We start from the raw sequence: 21,078 nt of genomic DNA, 5'->3' as shown, positions 1-21,078 counted from the left end.
ACTTGTTCCCAAAGCGGTAGAGCTTAATCGAATGGCGGAGGCCTACAGCGGCCAATATATACCTAAAAAACACTCGTAGAAAGTGCATACTTATAGAAAACAGGGGATTTAACCGTTAAGAAACATATGAATTGAATCTAATAACATGACTGTGTACGTGCATCTGGAACCAGCAGAATAAAATTTACCCCTAAGAAAAACCTTAAAAGAAACGCAGTTTTATGAACAAATGTAGTCTAAACCTTAAATATGTTTGTTTGTTTAGTTAACAATTTTGTAAAAGCCCCGATATTAGCTATTTATTCGCATTTTGTACTGTAAAACACAAAATATCCTCATTATGACGAGTTTAGGTGCAACTTTTGAGCATGTCCCAGTACTCGTCATAATAATTGTAAAATTGACGGGTTTTGGGTCTAAGGGGAGTTTTAAAGTACCAATAGATGTCACATTAAAAAAATATATCTTCTATATTAAAAGTATTCCAAATTGCATATTACATCGTTAGCAAATAAACTTAACTACCTAATTAAACAAAGAAACATACCACAGACCCCACTGGAGTTATGTAAATCAAAACACAAAACCACGTGCTGAGTTTCACTTTTGACATCTGCCCTCTTATTATAAAACGCGGTATCAAATAAGTATCGGCTTTTGTACTACCTTTAATCCAGCTGTAAGTACGACCTTGAAAAAACGTTATTACAAAACGCAGTTTATCGCAAGTCCTATTACTATCTGTAGTACAAAAGATAAACCATCGAGCCCCCTAGTTTAACTGCAGTACTTAGTCGACAAACGTCAAATTCCGTCATTATTTACTTTTGAGGTTATTTGTTTTGTGATGAAAAAAACGAAAGTGGATATAAATATGTGTGATTTGGAATACTTGGATGTGTTAGAATACTATTGAGAGTGTCCGGGGACCCAACAGAGTGCGTCATCGACAAAATCTCTTCAAATTATCTGACGACAATTTTCGATATAAATATCGATTTATGTTTTTCGAAATAATAGTCAATTGATGCATGATGATAATCCATGATGATCCTATGATGCTCAACTGGGCTCGCCATAAGGTACGTAGCCTTTACAGGGCAAGTAAGTTGCCAAAACATCCTATTAATTATATAAGAGTCGAAGTTTTCATTATGGATGTTTGTTTATGTTCCACGCATAAACTACCACATGGATTTTGATGAAACTTCGAAAATATATCAGATTATCATACAGTTTACTGTTTATTTACAGATTCAAGACTATTTTGGCGTTTTGCACGCCGTATCTTTGCCAGTAATATGCAATGTTTGTAAAAGACTGGAAGCTTGCTAAAATGTAGGTACAAAACTGCCAAGATGAGCAAGGGAACAAAATTGTGTGATGAAGAACAGTGTCCAACATGTATCAGTGCGTTTGACTGTATAAATAGACATCGGAATAAAATATAATTTTGTACTTTTATGTTGTTTCATTTTCTTTTCGTAATTTAATGCACACGATATTCTGTGTGTAAGTTATTGTGCACTTAATTTTGAAGAGGTTCTAATTAGATGCACAACGTCTTATTTAATCATTTAAATCGGGATGAAAATAATCCAAGTTATTTCTAACCTAAAAACAAAACATAACTCGGATACGCGCGCTGACGTTCCGTTATACGCGCAAACTCGATAGTTGTTTAAAAGAGAATAATTGGATCATGTATATCGTTAAAAGATACTAGAAATATAAAATTACCTTTAAATAATAAAAAGTAATATTTTCAACTGCAGAGATATTTTTTTTATTGTCATAGTTATTAATTTTTCATCAAAATAGACTTAACAAAATAATGTAAAAAGGAACGGCGCACAGAATTCGGAACGATTGAACGAATGATTTAAATATTTGTTGCTTATAATCTGTGGATATTATTTGAATCACACACACACACAGACAAATCGAAGTACCAAACAGTCTTCTCTTAGTCTACGTTTTGTAATACGGATGTAAAGACTATCGTAAGTACTGTAACAAACCAAGACGTCTTCAGTCTGGTTTAAACCACTACTTGCGGCAGTTTTTATAATAAGAGGGCTGAACTTCACGAAAAATCGATTTTGTTAGGGCACACATGTTTCAAATAACATATCTTAGAAGCCGTGACTGTTAAAACCTCGTATTGTTGTTTCAATTGTGCAATATATTATCAACAATATGTTGACATATAAACCGGCGCATTTTAAGTTCAGTAGAAAAAAATAATAACAGTTTTTAGATTAATTGACGACTATTGGGGCATGACGACTTCACCCGCGTTTACCTTATCTGAAATAAAAAGGGAACACCTCCAAAATTCAAGAACTTTATTTTGTTTGTAATATTCGATATTATTTGCTCAAATCAATGAATTAGAAAAAGCGCCTTGAAGAATTTCCTTTAAGAATGTTCAAGAAAAATATTTGCTTACTGAGAAAACGTAGGTACACTTACGTTAGATTGCTATTGTAATTTTTGTGGTAACGATATAGCCATCGACCTTCGCTCTGTTTATGTTAAAAATAAAGTAACTACATGTGTTTGAAGGTTTTTTAGGCTTCTAAGCCTCTTGTATATTTAATATTAAAACAGGTACACAGACTTTTAATAAAATATAAAGCGAACCTTTTAGAAGTTGGTAGGTGGTTTCGATAGATAATATTTTCTTAACCTTCACAAAGTAAAATAAAATGTAGATATGTGTGTTTATACGCAGATTTGTATTTCTAGCTACTTAATCAAAACAAAAATACTGATTACTCAAACAGAATCCCTAAATAATATTATAAACTTAGGTACTCATATTTTTTGTCAGGTAACCAAAATAAATTTAGGAGAGAAAGCTCTGAAATATGTTGGTACAGGTTTAATACCGCTGGCTCTGTAAGCTCCTTTTTACGTGTCCTTTTGCCGGATTCTACCTCAGAGATTAATTCTACCAATATCGGTCAAGAGAAAGATAATCAGGACAATATCCACCACAACCTTTATTTAATATTCAAGATATTACCTCCTTTACTTAAGAAACATTATTTTAAAATTATTGCCAGATTTGTAGATCGTTTACCAAAAGTTAGTAAGTCGGTTAGGCATGGGAAAGTAATAAAACCGATTAAGAACAACGAACATATTATAGAGATAAAAGTTTTGTATGTAATGTGATAATACTCGTATACATACTGGGAATTTCCAGAAGTTTACCAGTGATCATGTAATTCGATACTTGTGGAGAAAACCAATCAAATTGGATCACTTGCGAGTATGTTATGTCTTAGCCTAGAATCTATTCTAATCTTAATAGGTAAATATTCATTCACGAATATAAAATAACATAAACATCGTTGCTGCTAGGCAACACTGTGTATCTTTGTTTATTAATATACTTACTAATTAATGATTACTGTACTTATGAGATAATTATATAGAAACGTAATTCCTAAGACATGAACTAAAATGATAGTACGTATGTGGGTGTATTGGCGTAGTCTCAAACATATTATTTTGTGATTTCTGTGTCCTTTAAAGCTAGGTATATTTTAGCGTGTTATTAAATTGGAATAACATGTTTGTAATTCTAATAATCATAAATCTAGGTTGCTTTTGGCTAGATTATTCTTGGATTGGAAAGGATCCGTTAGGCGGTGTTGAGGAATAATTTCGGAACATTCTCAGTCCTGCAGCTGAATTACTTATTTACACATTACACAAATGCTCTTTATATGTTAGTATTAGGTGGTCTATACCAATACATAAAGAGGAAAGATCTGTTTTATATGAATCGGATGTATACTGTAATTATTTTTTGTAACATTAATCAGACTCTTATATAGGTGTCCTTTTCAATCACTCCATTTACAGATTTTACCAACTCTTCATAAACAAATAGAAACTTTAATTCCACTTCGAAATTAATTTTCACTTTGTTCAATTTAAAATCGATGAAAGTCCCAAGTTTGGGGTACTATTTGAAAGCCTTTGAGCACTAGGTAAGTTATTATCAAGATTAGTTATATAGTCCACAAAGCCTTTGTCTAGATTTACTTTTAAGTGTAGCGAGTAAGCCTTTTCAATAATTTGTCAAATAATGTTAATTAACATTGTAGACAACAATTTAAAATTGTAAATGACAGTTACCATAATTGTTTAGTTGAGTTATGAATATAAATGTAGGTATTGACTCAAAATAGAGATTTTGCGGGAAAATATACGAAAATAATTCTATAGATACGCAATTTCCCGACCAATTGTGGTCCGCTTTGGCTCAGTAATAAGACATCTAGATATTTTTAGTCCCTTCCGAATCGATAGATTATTTTGTTACTTACGTAAAATGTTCATATTACCGTCACTCGTGTGACTCCTAATGGGAGAAGGGGTCGGTAGCCGCCATTCGCAACTGATTGTGTTAGGTTTGGAAAAGGTACAACTGAGATAGCGTGTCGCCATTAAGGATACATTTACAATTGCTAACCCTTTCTACTATAATGGTAATTGCTTTACTTGTTAACCAAAAACTGGTATGGTTAACAAAATACACGTGTATAATCGTTTAAAACAATCCCAGCATTGGTGGATATGTAGGTAGGGGGATCAGGTAATTTTCCGAAGATTGATTATAAAATTATGATGATACAGTGTGTTGGAACGTAAAAGTAATTTGGAATTGGGGAGCATAATATCTATCAATAATAATACGCATTATACCATTGCGAAGGTCGTACGTCAGGACACCGTATCTAACTTTGATTTATAACGTAATAAGGATCGTTGGGGCCAATAAAAACTTTCCCTCCTTGAATTCCATATACTGCTCTAAGAAAGTTTTTGTGGTAAGAAAAACAACTACATCTGGACGACATCTAAAGGAAAATGGAACACAAACGTAATTCAGTAAAAATGATGGAAATAGCTCTCGCTTGTCCCATGTTAACATTGAACATGTCGACACAAAAGAATTATGAATGAGCTTCTATTTATTTCGTTTTATTCTACGAAATATAATAAAATCACTTGATAAACAATGGACGAAACTTAATATAGTTTTTGCTTTCACAGTAAGAAAGTATGAAACCTTATGAAAATAAACAAATGAAATAAAGCAATCGATTTTCCCATCAGACTTCAGTGCTTGAACTTTTACATCTTAGCCGAGATGTATTTTCTCAATATTCCGTTTATATGCAATTTCAGAGCGAACTGTTTTTATTAATAAAACAACTTTGGCCGATCCAAGTTATTTTGAAATATTTCCAATTTCCTATTACTTTGAATTTGATTTCTAAGTACATAATGTACATGTTTTTTTTACTTCTTATATATATTCTTATAGATACTTATGTTTTAACAAATGATAATTTCATATGTAAATTGAGCGCACCACTAATTACGGTTTTAAAACCATAATGATTCCATGTGGCACTTAATAGTTCTAATTAACTATTGGTGAACATTTTAAAATGAGTGTTGTGTGCAGGTTAATTACAAAATCATCAAAATTAATATGTTAAAACACTAAACTAGGCAATTAAATAACAAAATCTAGTCAATTGCGCAGTTACTAATTATTTACGATCAATTAATTAAAATTTACATTTATAATTAATTTGGTGCTGGGCCTATTTTAGACTAGGCATAACTTTTCAGATGAATAACAAATGTTAATTTACACACTGTGATAATGGGAGTTAGAATTACCTAAGATTCCTAGAATTAATTCCCGCGTGGAATCAGTGAAACTGTAGACAGAGTACGTTACATTCGCACAGTCGTCGTCTTCAAATAAATTAACCCTTGTCTCTAAGCGCCATTAAAACGACATTTGTATCACTCACGGGCAGGAAACTACCAATCTGTCTCAGTCAGTGCCAATTGGTGCAAACACATCTCCATTTTGGTCCAAAACCAAATTTGCCCGTTAGGCAACCACCGTGTTTTGCTGGCCAGTTGCTAGACACACTGTGTATTCTCTCCAGCAAAGCATATCTGTTTACAATCAATCGTAAAATTAGGTTCTGTAACAAGTTTCGGGGTTTCGTGAGAAAAACAAAAGAGCCTATCGTGATTTCTCTACTTATTGGAATCGGTTTTATTCGATAAAGTTTTGGGGTCTGCCCTTGAGCAGTCTAGATAGGTATTTTTAGTATGATCACAATTTTGTTACAACAATTATATACCCAAATATGTGGATAGGTAATGTTTAATTATTATTTAAACGGTACAGTGTAAAGTTAAGTAACTATGTGTCCAAAATCAACTAGGAGCGGCAACAATACAACTAAACCGGTCACGCTTGGCATGCGTCCAGCCTGCCAGTCTACAGTACAATCACTGTGATTGCTAAATAATGTTATTAGCAAATAAATAACCGCACAAAACATTATTTTTGTGGAGGAAATGGTCGTTGGTTTTATTTAGACTATTCCTGCACATCGTTTAGTCTAAAAGTTATGTCTAAAACAATGAGAATGAATTTTTATTCGTGTGAAACTTTTTACGGAAATACAACTAGTTTCATGGGTTATTTTCATGGTTTGTTAAACTTTTGCGTTTCCCGACGCCAGCGGGTAAAATGTCCCCAGCGAACATAAGCACTAGTGTTCCAAATGTCTGGAAATTCATGGCAAAACATTCTAGTAAATATCGGAAATTATTATTATTGTAGAAAGGCAGGTAAAGTTTTGCTTTTACTCGAAGCAAGAATCAAAACTTTACGTTTTATTATTGTTTCTTCTTCAATCGATCGCTTCCGCTTTATGTTTACTCTCTATTATGTACTTTGGTTTACTTAATTGATTTTGGTTTAAAAATCATTCAGGCCTATTATCAAAACATGACATATTATTAACATGTGGATGACTGCAAACTGATGCTATTCTAGTTTGCATAATTTAGTAGGTATTAGATGCTATCTATGGCCTCATATTCTAGTGTTGACGCGGATCAATAGATAATGCAATTAAATACAGAATACCGATCAGCCGTCGGTGATTTGCTCACATCACAATTTGTTCGTGCCAGGCTTAATCTAAGAGCTGATACCTCGGCTATATTAATAGGTTGCCTGCTAATTACTTAATTTGGCACACATTTGGCTTTTGGTAGATCGGTGCAGATAATGCCGTGTCAGATAACTTTATTACGAACTAATTTTAGATAACGATTTCAGTTGGCTAGTACTTTGCGTACGGTTTATTAGTGGTTTGTTACGTGTGCATTAGGTACTGACAGACCTATTTAATGTGTCATTTTGTTCCAGATGAATATATAGGCACTAACGTGATTTATTGCAATTTACTGGACGCATTTCTAGCGTTAATTGAAAAACCGTATAACACAACCCACTAGCCATGTTCTCTATTCAGGCTTGCGGACACTAGACTAATGAGGCAGGTCGGCAACATATGCTTCGGAAAATATCTTGGCTCTAGTAAGACTGTTGCAGGATAATGTAACATTTTTTGTTCCACATTAGACGATGCCTTCGCGAAAAATATAAAGCAACCTACTTTCTGGGACGTTGTTAAAAGTTTAGCCTTATTTAAGACGCTATTTACTTAACTCAATTTCTATCTTGCAATTAACTACTAAGCCAAAGATGCATGTAATCCTCATATGAAGTTACTTAGGTTGGCTTAGTTACGAGGCCTTCTAAGTTTTGGCCTATCTTAATGTCGAGACCTGACTTAGTCTTAAACAAAGGCTACGCGGTCGACATAGACTTTCAAACTCTCCACATTAAGTTGATTCATCAATCTTTCATTCGTGTGCACCCAACCTTAACAAAAGGTTTACTTTGTTGATTAATGGAAACACCAAAAAAAAAACGGTCAGAATGAAATTATTAAAGTTTCTCGTTAAAAAGGTTTGGCAGGAAATGGAAAGATTTTTTTAGAATTCATGTTCATAATAGTGCTTTAGGTCTAAGAGGTTTGCCCAAAGTATTAGTGGGCTTCGTTAACAATTTTATATGTTAGAGATACCGCAACAGGATGGTGTGAGTTTGCTGAAGACTTGACCTTTCTCTGCTTCCCCAAATATACTTATGCATATTTAAGACTAGCTTCTAGATATCCTACTATACTCGAGGTTTTTAGTCTACAATCGAATGTTTTATTCAAGGAATAAATGAATGCTGAAGTATTTATTATGTTTTTATACATTCTTTAGAAAGAAAACAAAAATATGAAAAGATTTAACAATTTCGTCATTCCTGTTTAACGTGTATACTACATTTTCGAACCACCTTTGATAAACCACATACTGGTTGTGTCAACATAGTGGTTGTTTTACCAATGATTTAAGCGCCGCGCGTGACTAAATAAATCGTGTGTTATCGAGTTATACAACCGTTAATAGAAACAATAATATCTAATCAGCACCAGCGGAAAGGTATAAACGATTAAAGCTGCCACTCGATAAAGCAGATGGCATTACATGGTTTTAACTTATTATCTCACAGCAGATAAGACAATTTCCTATGAAATTAAAGTTATTTATACTCTTCCGCTGACTAAGACCGTAATTGCTATCTTTCAGAGATAGCCTATTGTTAATGGTTACTCATCCAATAACATGATAGCTGAAACAAACATCGCTCGACCACCTTGGTTAACTGAGTAAACATAACTAAACTAATTATTATATCCCTTTTATCATCAATATTAGTAAACGCACCAAAATCTTAACGAAACAAATTACTTAGTAAAGTGATCTTGGCAGCTACGCAATATTGGGTTAGTGTGTTTCGGGGGTCCGCAATGTAATTCAATGAAGCAAACAGCAGCTCGGGCCCGTAGCTATACACACAGGCCGAACCCAAAGTCATTGATATCTCGTGCTAAAGTGTCCGCATGATTGATCGACTCCGCGGCTTTCCTTTCAAGCTTACTTTGATATTTCATCCCTTATTTAGCTTTCAAGTGATTTGTACATTACTTTCTTTGAAATCCTGTATGTAGGCACAATATAAGTATATGATGATGTCGTTACACAAGGTTTTATGCTGCGTTCGTGATTGACATTCATTGAGCTGCGGGACAGCTATTCTAGCTCGAATGTCATCGTGAATTCTTGGCCCGCACAATAAAATTAAGTGTACGCCTTCATATCCATCTCAGTTTTACGATTGTTCTATCCTCTACAAACGAATGTATTATGGATGTCATGAATATATTTTACTGCACTTTATTCTGCCTGAAGGTCTATTTCTAAAGGATTGTTCCAAATGAATTCGCCATTAAGGGGGAGTAATGAAGTAGGTACTGGAGTTGCCATAAAGAGGGCCCCTAGTTAAATTAAATTGGTCATCAAAATTAGAAGGAGCCTAGACATGGGCTGGCGTTTGCGTGGCAAGTTCAAGAGTGTGTATGAGCTGCAAGTTGGCGCCACTGTAAAGTAGGTAATTGCACAACTTGTGAACGTTTCCAGAAACTTGTGCACAGGGTGAATCTTCCTATATCTATTTAGGAACGTATCAAACTGTGTTCCAGGAAACACAAGTAAAGCTTAACCTCTGTTAAATAAATTAAATCGTTAGAGCTTCCTCGGTTGCTCTTGTTTTGAACTTTAGCTATTTATTATTGCATGCTGACATGATAAACGGATATGTCGCATCAGACAAAATAAACGACGTTTTTCCTAGTATTGTATGGTTCAGTTTATGTGTTGGTTAAATGTATTTTTTGTTAGGTATATAGGTAGATATTGATGTACATTTTATTAATTAAAGTCCAATTTTGCAAATGAACCGAATCCATTAATAAGCCTCTATGTATTAGTTTCCTCATTCCGTATACAAACCCTAGAACACTGGACCAGTACAGCTTATTAATATCATTGTTTTAGCCTACCATGTTCGTATACATACGCATGTAGGCTTCATTGTTGAATTCTGTGAAGTGCCCTAATGAAAACTACCTTTAAATTCTACCTATGGTGCGGTACTTATAGGACATTCGGCCTCAAGCCTCTACGACCTTCAGAAGTGCATCTATATCATCCGAACTTTGTTCAACAGACTGATAAGAAGATGATTCATTATCTGTTTGCTGACTGTACGACGTTTCGATAAAATCAGATAGAAGTTTGTTACAATTATTGATATAACTTGAACGTAAGTCTGAAGATAGAAATCAATATTTTGACTTGAAGACGATATCAATCGCAATGAGTCAGAACTGCAAATTAATGACATAACCAAAGCGAGTGGTTTGCTTGCCTACTTTTGCCTGTTGCTGTGTAATCCACTATCCTATCCTACCTACCTACAGCTTAAATACAATTGCAAGAGGATGTTGCCTTACTGATAAAAGGATTTTAAAATATAATAATAATTTAGGTATTTCATAAGGCACGACGATTTTAAAAATAAATAAATTTTCATTTGTCCTATACATTACATAGTGCAAAAATGCCACTTAAAGGCACGCACAGGTACGCACCAAGTAAAACAGTTGAATATTGACATATTTATACATTATAATAATATTACCTACTTTACATTATCTGTTATCGATGGAGAAGTCAACACAATTTCCGTGTGTTTTAAGTTTTTCTCTCGGTGTCTTCATTAGTGCGACGCTGAAAATGATATGTAATTGTCTGTCTTTTTTAATGTTAGTCTAGAACGATGGTAGTTTTATTGTTATTAAAGTCAGTATCATGAACGTTTTAGCCACATTATTTGCAGTTAACTCACCTGAGTTACCACATTATTTAGAATTGCTGATCTATTTGCGTATTCATTGATTGAGCCGTCAACAAAGCATATTCGATAATTGACTCGCGCACAGTGGTGTAACACCACCTGCGGCTTTCATAGTTTATTTTGTGATAATCACTTGGTTATGCAAAACAATCTAGATGCATATTACCCATAAATGCACCATAATGCGGCACAGTTATCATAAAATTTCATTTAACCGTTTAATTATACACTACAATAATTAATAACTATGCACTTACAGCGATTTGGTGATGTAATAAACTAATTATTAATAATAAAGTGATTATGTAGTTATAGTTTACAATCATAGTGTTATTAATAAGACATGATTCATGAATATATCAATTGCCCAATTACCTGTTTGCTAAATTTAAAACGCAGCTAATCTAGGCTGAAGATTAAGATTATTTTTAGATTGAAGATTAAGGAACAGGTGAATCACGATACCTTTTCAGAAGTGATAATTTATGTGTTTTTATTTTTACTCAGTTTTATTGGTTTTATATCGGTTTCAATCCCACGCAAAGTTAAAGGCAAAAATATTTACATTATCTTCCTTACCCAAGATCACATAGTCCCGGGCCTCTGGGAGGTTCACGTGGAGTCGCAGTCAAAACACGAAAGCCTTGTGGGACAACTTTAATGTAATGGTGAGACGTTATAAATTGTACCTAACCATATTTACGGTAATATTTTTTCAAGATATTTTCCAAAAAATATCAACATAAAACCTTACGCGTTGTAATGTTATAATATGGAGTTTGTCTTTAAACGTGTCTCGTTTATATTCCTTATTTTTTATAAACAAAGGTACCTTCTAATTCAATTTCCATACACGGCAGCTCCACCAGCATCGAAAACACTTGAAGCTTTACTTACCGTTATAAGATTAGAGTTCCAACAAACTGAAATTCAGAGAGCTTCTAAAGATTGCTACCATTCGCACTCGATTTTCAGTCTGAACGGAATTAAGTTAGAAGTTTCGTATGTAAATAAAATTGGAAATTGCGATGACGTCACGTAGAACCCGCACAATTCTAGTCTATCGGAGGAATATCTAGTTGAATAATGGGGCTTAGGAAGTCTGAGCTTACATCAAATGTAATACGAAGTACATTTCTTGTATTTGTGCAAGTATTGGTACGATAAGCGTTAAATCCTAATATTTATGGAAGCGCGCTTGAGGTATGAGGCGTGTTTGATACGGATTAAATGAGTCAAGGAAAATGAAGTTTAGCGAAGGAACCGAGTGTGTTTGTCTGAGCTCTTTACGTGCCACATTTTTATATCGGGAGCTTCATTGACTCGAAGCCTCGAAGTTCACTTTAGGTATAATTTAACGATAACATATTAGATTATCTTAGACAGTTTCGTTAATTCCTTATTTGATGATGTTGAATGTCTACCTACTTAATTTTTCGTTTTCTAACAATGTTTTCAATTTATTTATTCAGTGTATTTGCTGGTTCCCGAACAACGTTTAGAGCTGGCCAATGCCCAGAGGGAATGTAGGCCAGACTAAAATGTTGTTTGCTCTGACCTCATCTATTGTTTCTCGCTACAATAAGAAAACATTTTGATCAATGAGACGGTAGTTTGATCAATAAGTTTCCAGAAAATTTGTGAATGTTTATATTTTTTTGAAGTTAAGTTAAAGTCACTTATCATTAAAACTCTTTGAAGTAATTGGGCATGTTATTTTGTAGTTTTATATAGCAACTACACAAAACTTCAGACTATCTTATGATGTAAACATGAAAAGAAATAGGTACTTACACATATAATATTATTTCTGAGGAATCTGTGATTCTCTATTTTCAATAATGAAAGATCTGATTTCTCCTTCCTATAGCTCAACGATCAAAGTTCCTTTGTGAAATCATTTGTGAGTACCATTTCTTTTTTATTTCATTTTAAGTACTTGTATCATCGTCGTGAATATATTGGATGATTGAATACTTCATGCATCACTTTGTACAAATAGTCGATGTTCCTTATGCTTAATCGACCTGTAAAGCATTATGTATGTCGCTTAGGTAATATAATTTCATAACACTGAATATGCATAATTTAGGAATCTTAGTATTACAATTCACAAAGATTCACTAACATGTTATGTTACGCCTATCTTTCTAACAAAAAGATTAGTATTAATAGAATATTTTAGCACTTTGTACTTTCGTACATAGGTTACCTACATCGGTATATTAATAACAAAAATATTATCAAATAATGATTTAAATCCTTATCACTTCCGTGAAACTGTGATATACCATGTACTTACGTCATACTTCGTAGTAGGTACAATTGCGGAATACATCGTTGCCCTCATTTGACAGAAATAGGTTTTCGCACAGGATAAGCAGCATCCGTCTAACGTTATCAGATCAATTTGGAAGTATAAATTGCTAAATCGTTTGCATCCTCACATTGTAGATGATCACTCTTTGTCTTACTGTGAACATAAAGAAGTTAGATGACAATACTAGTATGTAGGTCATGTCATGTCACTCAACGACGCCACGCGGAAACGAAAGAAATTCGTACGTTGACCTATGTATGCCTATGTCTGTTACACCTGCGTAATTATATTGCTATCACACTCGCATGTTGGCTTCTTGAAGAAAAACGGAGGTCAACGTACGGAACTATTTAGTTTCCGCGCGGACTTTGATGAAACTTAGCAAAATATAATAATATGCTATCTTATAGGTAGGAATAATATAAACGGGTAGCTGTATCCGGGTCAGAGAAGTAGTGAATCCAGTGGAGAGCGCGCGTAAATAATATACCAGAAATGAAAACGATTTGCTATTAATCATCAGAAAATAAGTGGCGACGAAAATATGAATGCTGCATATTTTACCTCGTTACAAACCACACATTGAGGTGAGGATAATGGTCAAATTAAACACCTTACAACTATTGGTTCAGCGCTTTGTTGTAATTACCCGGTCATCTTTGATTATCAAACCGAAATATTAATATTACGATGTTCTGTTCTATGTGTACCTAAAACCTAACATTTATTTATTTAGTAGGTATACATGTCACATATCCTGTGTTTTTCAAACGTGCGCGAGTGGTAGTAATTTGGTATAAGGTCGCTCGTCTCAGGTACACCCACGTAGGCGTATGTCAAGAATCCTCGATATGTCTTTGAATGTTTCACAAACACACAGGTTTTTATTCAAATCTTTTCCTTGAACTAAAGAAAATACCTAGCTTACAAATGATCCTGTAAAACTGTAATACAAATCCACCTTAACATAATTTGATGAATTGTTGATTGTAAACAAAATCATTCAGGTACCTAATTAAAATTATTTAGTTAGTTAGTTACAGCCTATTTATCGTCCCACTGCTGGGCACAGGCCTCCTCTCACACGGAGAAGGATTGAGCATTAATTAAATTAAAATTATTTGATAAATCAAAATCTTAGACAAAAAAGATTAATGATGATTGATCGATAATTATCCTAAAATTATTGGAATCTTTACAGATGGCAAAAATATAAATTCACGAACAATACACGTGCCGAATAAAATTGCTTTCATTTCATATGAATCTAGATTTTTCCCGCGGTTTTGGAGAAGTACCCACTCGACGTACTCGACTAAAATGAATCTATTTCTTTTTCAAGTATCAATGTTACACCCATACGTTCTGGGTTTTAAATATAAATCGGGGCAATCAATGACGTTCAAAAGGTAACTTTAAAGATATTTTAGAGTTCAATTACTAATTGTAAATTACGGTAAAGTTATTATTTATTAGATACATGCTATGTCAGGGTGGGTGCTTTATCGAAATAAAATAGTTATAAAGTAAATAGGTCCTCCGAAATTAACTAAATAGTCGATTTTGAGATAACCTAGCTATTGACTCTAGTAAGCACACTGACTTTAGCTGAACTGTTGGTTTCTGTCTGTTTTAGCTGACCAAACTTAGGAACCTACCTAAGTTTGGTTTGCTAAAACTACTAAGCATTTCGGCTATTAGTAACGGAGTAAGTTAAATAGAATTAAATCTATTTTATACTTAAATATCGTTGTAATGCTAGACTATTTAATCAAGAAACAAAACCTTTTACTTATCATGTTACCTAACACAATTTAGAAAGTTTTAGATACGCGACTTTTTCTAGAACCCTTATGTTGATATCTACAGAACAGAAAAAGGATAAAATAAATAACTTTTATCGCCACGTCAAGACCATTAAGGCATTAACTCAAATAGAAGAAAGACAAATAAAATAAAAACAAAACTAAAAAGCTACGTAGTGTTACTTAATAGTTACTATTTATTCTTATCTAAGATAAAGTCTAAATTCAATCTCTTTTTTAACTGAATTCCATAAATGGGGCTTTCAATTTGGCCTGTTGGTATGTATGGATTTTTTTTAAATCCTGAAAGTTTCAATAAGCTTTTCTATGCACGTGCAACTCCTCTAAAACATTTAGCTTTTCAGTACTTTCAACAAAAAAAAAACAGTTTGAGTCACAAACAGTTTTTATTTGTTTACCTATTTTTTTCACACGACATCCGCAACACAGTAGGTAGGTACGTGAACGTTAATTACGACATTAGGTATTAGAATAAAGGGTCAAGTCATCATTACCAACTAATTTAGTTTATATTCTTACAATACGCACATGTTGCATTACGTTAGCAAAAAAAATTATTGTAATCCGGATGATTTTATCTATTGTTTATTTTAGAAAATCCCTAAATTATCCGATAAAAACGAATATAGTCATCTCTTAATTGAGAATGCCGCTTTGAACAGGTGTTTAATTTTTTTAAGTAGGTACCTACGAATGCGTAAATACCTTTTAATTCGTCTCCTTTGAAAATAATGACCCTGTTTGAATATATAATTAAGTTTTCATTATAACAAACTTGTATGGTATCGTGCTCGCATCATCTCTGAAATTAATGTATTTTGAAATTGCAAAATGTAATCACAATCTGCACGACAGCAGTATGATTTAATTATTCAGAAAATGAATTGATATTTTCACACATTATATAGTATGTTAGTAAGTGGTTTACAACTGTGTATTTATGTGGAAAATATTTCTCATGTGAAAATAATTATAATTATCGAAAATATTGACTGAATATAAACGATTCAAAACTTAAAAAAAAAATATACTAAGATTTTATCCCTAGCCAGTTATTTTCCCGTGGTTTCTTCTCGTACCTGAACAAAACATAGCCTATGCTACTAGGGAATACTCTAGCTTTCCAACAGTGAAGGAATTTTTAAAATCGGTTCAGTACTTTCGGAGTCCTATAAGTATATCTGGTATTTCAAGAATGAAAGAATTTTTCATATTGATTCAGTAGTTTCGGCGTCTTATAAGTATATCTGATATTCCAACAGTGAAAGAATTTTTCATATCGATTCAGAGATTCGGATTATAGAGGTAGAATTCGTTAGGTTTACTTCTCCGTCAGATTAAATCCGAATAGATGTTTTTAACCACTTATTTTCCTTTTCCACAGGTGTTCGAGGTCTTCACAACTTGGAGATCAACGTTCCCAACGCAGTGCTAGTAGGAGAAACTGTAACCTTAGAATGTAGCTGGCAGCTAGAAGATGAAGAGGCACTATACAGTGTGAAATGGTACAGAGGGCGAGAGGAGTTCTACCGATACATTCCAAAAGAGTTGCCGCATACCAGGGTGTTCCCACTGCCGGGAATCGAAGTAGATGTAAGTAAAATTTATTAGTAGCAAATGTTTTCAACGTAGGTGAATTGCTCCATTTAACTACAATAATGATAAGCGAACCATTTTCAGTTTTCAAATAGCTGATTTGAATTATGGGCGTCTGGTTATGGTTTGGTTATCATTATAGTTTAATGATGCAACTCGCCCTTAGGATGTCATTAAATCCATTATTACCATTTTAGAATATATTACAATTTTATAAGTATTGATTTACAAACTTTCCCTCTGTTGAATCCAGTTGAAACTCTTCAATATAATGCTTTACAATCGTTCCTGAATTAAGTCCTTAATGGATATTTAGATAAACAAGAAATGATTCTACCATAATTATGATTCCCTTTCATATTTCTTAAATACATACTAAAATAAAAAGGCAAAAACTCTCGTTATGGCTCTGCTAAATGCAAACAGCATTAATACCGCTTGCTTTACCAATAGAAAAAGGAAAAAATACGTGAAGCCGAGATAAATTAGAAACGGAGCGAAGAGCTTTTACGGTACTTTATAAGTAATAAAACAAGCAACAACTTAAAGTTCATTTTCATTACAACATTGGCCCTTCACGTATTCGCTGTAGGAACAAAACAAAAACTTTGCTAACATTCATATGAGTTACAAGACAAAAGTCTGTTGAAAACAGTGCTTTCGTACCAGCGGATTTTCCGCTCGATTTTTTACGCTCGACACATTCTGAGCGACAAATAACCTGTCGCGAACCGTAGTTGTCAATTGTGTGCTAAACATTGCAGGTAAAGTCCACTCAGTTTTCTGAGCGGAAAATCCTCTAGTGTGAAAGCGCTGACAAACAAATTAGGTATTAAGTAAGTAGGTAGTATTTTATATTTAATTTTAAGCCATTTGTGTTTCGTGACATTACTTTAACATTATCTTTACGTGCTGACTAAATTGAGTTCGTGTAATCAAGGTGCGGCCAATATTATTCTGAAACATCCGTGAGCATTCTGAGTCAGCTCCATAATTCTTTAGAACAGTAACGATATAAATATTTTATTAGGTAACTCTTTTTAATTTCAGGGAATGCATGTAAGTAAGTAATGTGTTTCCTTCATTTCATTGCTTTCTATTATTCCCGAGCGAAATGCGCTAATAACTTAAACGAATAATAACCTAACTTGCATGCACTTTATTCCGCATTTGGAGCCATATATCGTCCCAAAGTCTCAAACATCGCATTCGGGAATTCAAGCAAATCCATTCTTTAAAACTTTCCAAACAAATTTCATGCTCGATGCTGATAAAGCTGCAGATACAGCGTGTAATTTTAAAGATTTAAATCTGGAAGGAAAAGCACTTATGTTATATTGAAAGTCACTCGCAAGACGTTAGTTGTTAGGAAAGGCGTGAACTACTAAACGTCGGCAAGTTGATTTATTAACACTCTTCTAATGGATTGTTTATTTTACACTAATTTTGTTTTAACAAAATAAACGCTTGCAGTGCGATTTTCGAGAAACAGCCTATTGCGCATTCAATATTTGAGTATTGAATAATGGCGCTCATAACGGTCGACTTTTGCCCGTTTTGATTATTATGATAATTTTATTGCTGGTGTAATATATGATTCAACCTTGTGCTTGTATGAATTATATTTTAATAGGAACTTCCATAAAGCACCAAATAGCACGTCTGGCATAAAAATACCTTATTTTAATTTTTTGCTATTATTTTGCCTAGTCATTCTCATAGTCGTAAGAGTTATTAAATACTTGGTTGCAGGTGCGAGATAAAGCAATGCAAGATCTAATCTGATTAATAAGTGGGCACACGGTTGTCATTATCCCTAGATTAGAGAATATTTAGCAGGATAATAGTCTAAGAGCAGACACGCGCGTGTTTTGAGATAAAAATAAAACTATAACAAAGGCGCAAAACAAAAGTATCATGAAAAAAGTTTATAAATGTTTGAATATGAAAGTAGGCGTACTTAAATATGAATGTACAAGGCACAAAGACCAAAGGAGCTTATCAAATTGCTTTTCTTTCTCCGTTTCCTTCAAACGGTACAGATAACGAATTTTCAGATTATTTGAGGATAATTTCATTAACTTTACTTTAATGTAATATGCCTCCAGACATTTTGCGAGACATTCAAATAGTCAAAGAACAAGGAGGCTTACTTTTATTTTCGTGTAATTTCGTGTATTTAAGCTTGTAGTCCCATGCGAAGTTTCTGAGTAAGTATGGTTTCCAGAAATTGACCCAAACGTGGAGTGTGATTGTCATTTGCAAATCAGTCAGATGCGGACTCTCTTTGATTAAAATTTTAACTCTCTTTTATTAACTACTTTATTACGTTTAATCATAATATCGTCCATAATTTTATATGGGTGTTAAAATGCCTGCACTGGCTGATGTAACGTAAGTATATTTGATGCATATTTTCATACATAGACCTCCAATAATTCCTTTTAGTTTTGTTGGCTGGCACATACTGTACAAAAAGTAGATAGTCTGAATGAGAATACCGAATTGTTCAAAAGTAAAGTTATTGAACTAATTACTTAGTTTAATATTTATGTGCTTTCTCAGACTTGGCGATAGCAAGTTTTTAGCTTAGAACAGAGCTAAACTGTCTAGTCTAGTTATTTTCTATGAATAAGCTCGAAAATAAACAACAAGTTTTTATTCTCTATCTAGGTCAGTTGCAAAAATGTATTTTGGATAAACAACAATTTGATAACTAAAATGAATATTTAAAGAATTTCAGATATGTACCTACGCAATTATTATTGTAGAATGCTAGTTAATATTCATAGTACCTACTCGTAGTAGCTGTAAATTATTGAAATAACAATATCAATAACATGCCATGACGATCACGGAAAGTCAGTTTCACCCACTTCCCCAGTCTCGCGGTTTCACCCATTTTTCGGGAGAACCACGTTCCAAAGTAAAGGAAAACATCTTGAGGAAACCTGGACTTATATAGTCTGAAATCACCAACCCGCACTGAGCAAGCGTGGTGATTACCTAATGCTCAATCTTTCTCCGTGTGAGAGGAGGCCTGTGCCCAGCAGTGGGACGATAAAAAGGCTGTAACAAAAAAACAAACTTTCCAAACCTGGGTAAAAGTAACGTACGTCCTTTATCAGGCTTTAGATTAAGTATCTTTGCACCAAAATTGAAATCAGTTCAGTAGTTTTGGTGTAAAAACCTGGCAGACAGAGTTACTCTCTAATATTTCTTGTACAAGAGATAATACACATTTACTATTTTAATGCCCTAGCTCCAGTTTATACCATCGTATTTGAATTATACATAATAATGTGGAATTAATTAATCATTATCAGGTGACGATTGATCAATCACAACAGGAGATAAGCAGTTAGTACCCGGATGTTTCGTTAGATAACATTAAATCGCATGCCTCCTCGTAATAAATAATTATAATCTATGTTATTCTAGAACTATTTTTGGGATTCCCATAGCGTTGCACATCATTATAACTTTGTGAGAACTTATAAATAATGAATATATATGTACATTGTACTTATATGTTGTTACTTTTTCCTTTGATACAGTCTTTATTCCTGTTTGATTGTGTTTGCTCGTCTTAATGAATCTCTATTAATCAATGACCGTACACATTCAGTGACCCTAAATCATTAACACCTTTTACAACGTTAAAGTTCAGAAAAAGGTTCTAAACCTATTTTAGACTTTCGCCTCTATCAACAGAGGTTCGTTAATCTGGGACTAAAAAGTTACGGACCCTTGACGAACGATCCCGACTCGCCTCCGATAAACTAGGCACGAATTATCATAATGAAATATTCATAATAGGCGGCTAGATAAAAGTTGGTGGTAATAGTCGTATTAAAAATATAAGATTATGGACGTAATCACTGCTTTACGATAAAAAGGGAGTACAAACCATAACAACAAACGATATTGTGCGGAAGCCGTATATTGAGTCGTGTCGCCTCTCCTAACTTTGATGGGATGAGGCTTATAAATATCTTTCGAAATGAAATAAGCAATTTCGAGATGAAATGTGACGTATTCCATAAGACTTCTTGAGACACAAATAGACATAAGCAAAAAGCCTTTTGTGTATACTTGGGAAAAGTGTAAACTCTGGAGCGATATTTGTTCCATTATCGAATTTTTATCAATGCTTGTCACTAACAGTTAATTATTCCAGCGTTTATGGAAACGTACCTAAATGTGTCACGTAAAACGAGTTATTTATCATTGTATCTGTATTAAGTTGTGTTCTATATTTAGTTTGATAGACGTCACTATCAGGCACACGCGATAAAAGTAGCGTAATGGAAAAACTATTGAAAATTCAGTTGATGACAATATATAGGCACTGTCAATTCATATGAAAGATTTATGTATGAACTGAGTGCAGGATACTATAAAATTGTTTTAACCGCTAGCGTTGAAAACTGAATCTGTATAATGTAATTTTCATAGAAAACGATTTTTTAAACCCAAGTTTCATCGATATGAAAAAATCTAGAGAATAATAGTATTTGAGTGACTGCACAAACAGTCGAAGAAGCTTAAGAAAATTGAGATGCTAAGTACACTCGAGAGCTAAAGTTGGAACGATGCTCACCTGAACT

At 33.6% G+C, this 21,078-nt stretch overlaps 1 protein-coding gene across 2 annotated transcripts in view; it reads left to right on the top strand.

Annotated features, from left to right (window-relative positions):
* LOC110384131 (uncharacterized) overlaps nucleotides 1–21,078 on the top strand; it is a 52,966-nt gene that overhangs the window by 15,235 nt on the left and 16,653 nt on the right. For both annotated transcript variants that reach the window (XM_021345239.3, XM_021345240.3), the window contains exon 3: nucleotides 16,257–16,465. In XM_021345239.3, coding sequence (XP_021200914.2) covers nucleotides 16,257–16,465 — 209 coding nt within the window. The remainder of the gene's footprint in view (nucleotides 1–16,256; nucleotides 16,466–21,078) is intronic.

The sequence above is a fragment of the Helicoverpa armigera genome, chromosome 4, assembly GCF_030705265.1.
Source record: "Helicoverpa armigera isolate CAAS_96S chromosome 4, ASM3070526v1, whole genome shotgun sequence".
Lineage (NCBI taxonomy): Eukaryota > Metazoa > Arthropoda > Insecta > Lepidoptera > Noctuidae > Helicoverpa > Helicoverpa armigera.
Note: the sequence above shows the minus strand (reverse complement) of the source record. Positions and strands in the feature narration are given on the sequence as shown.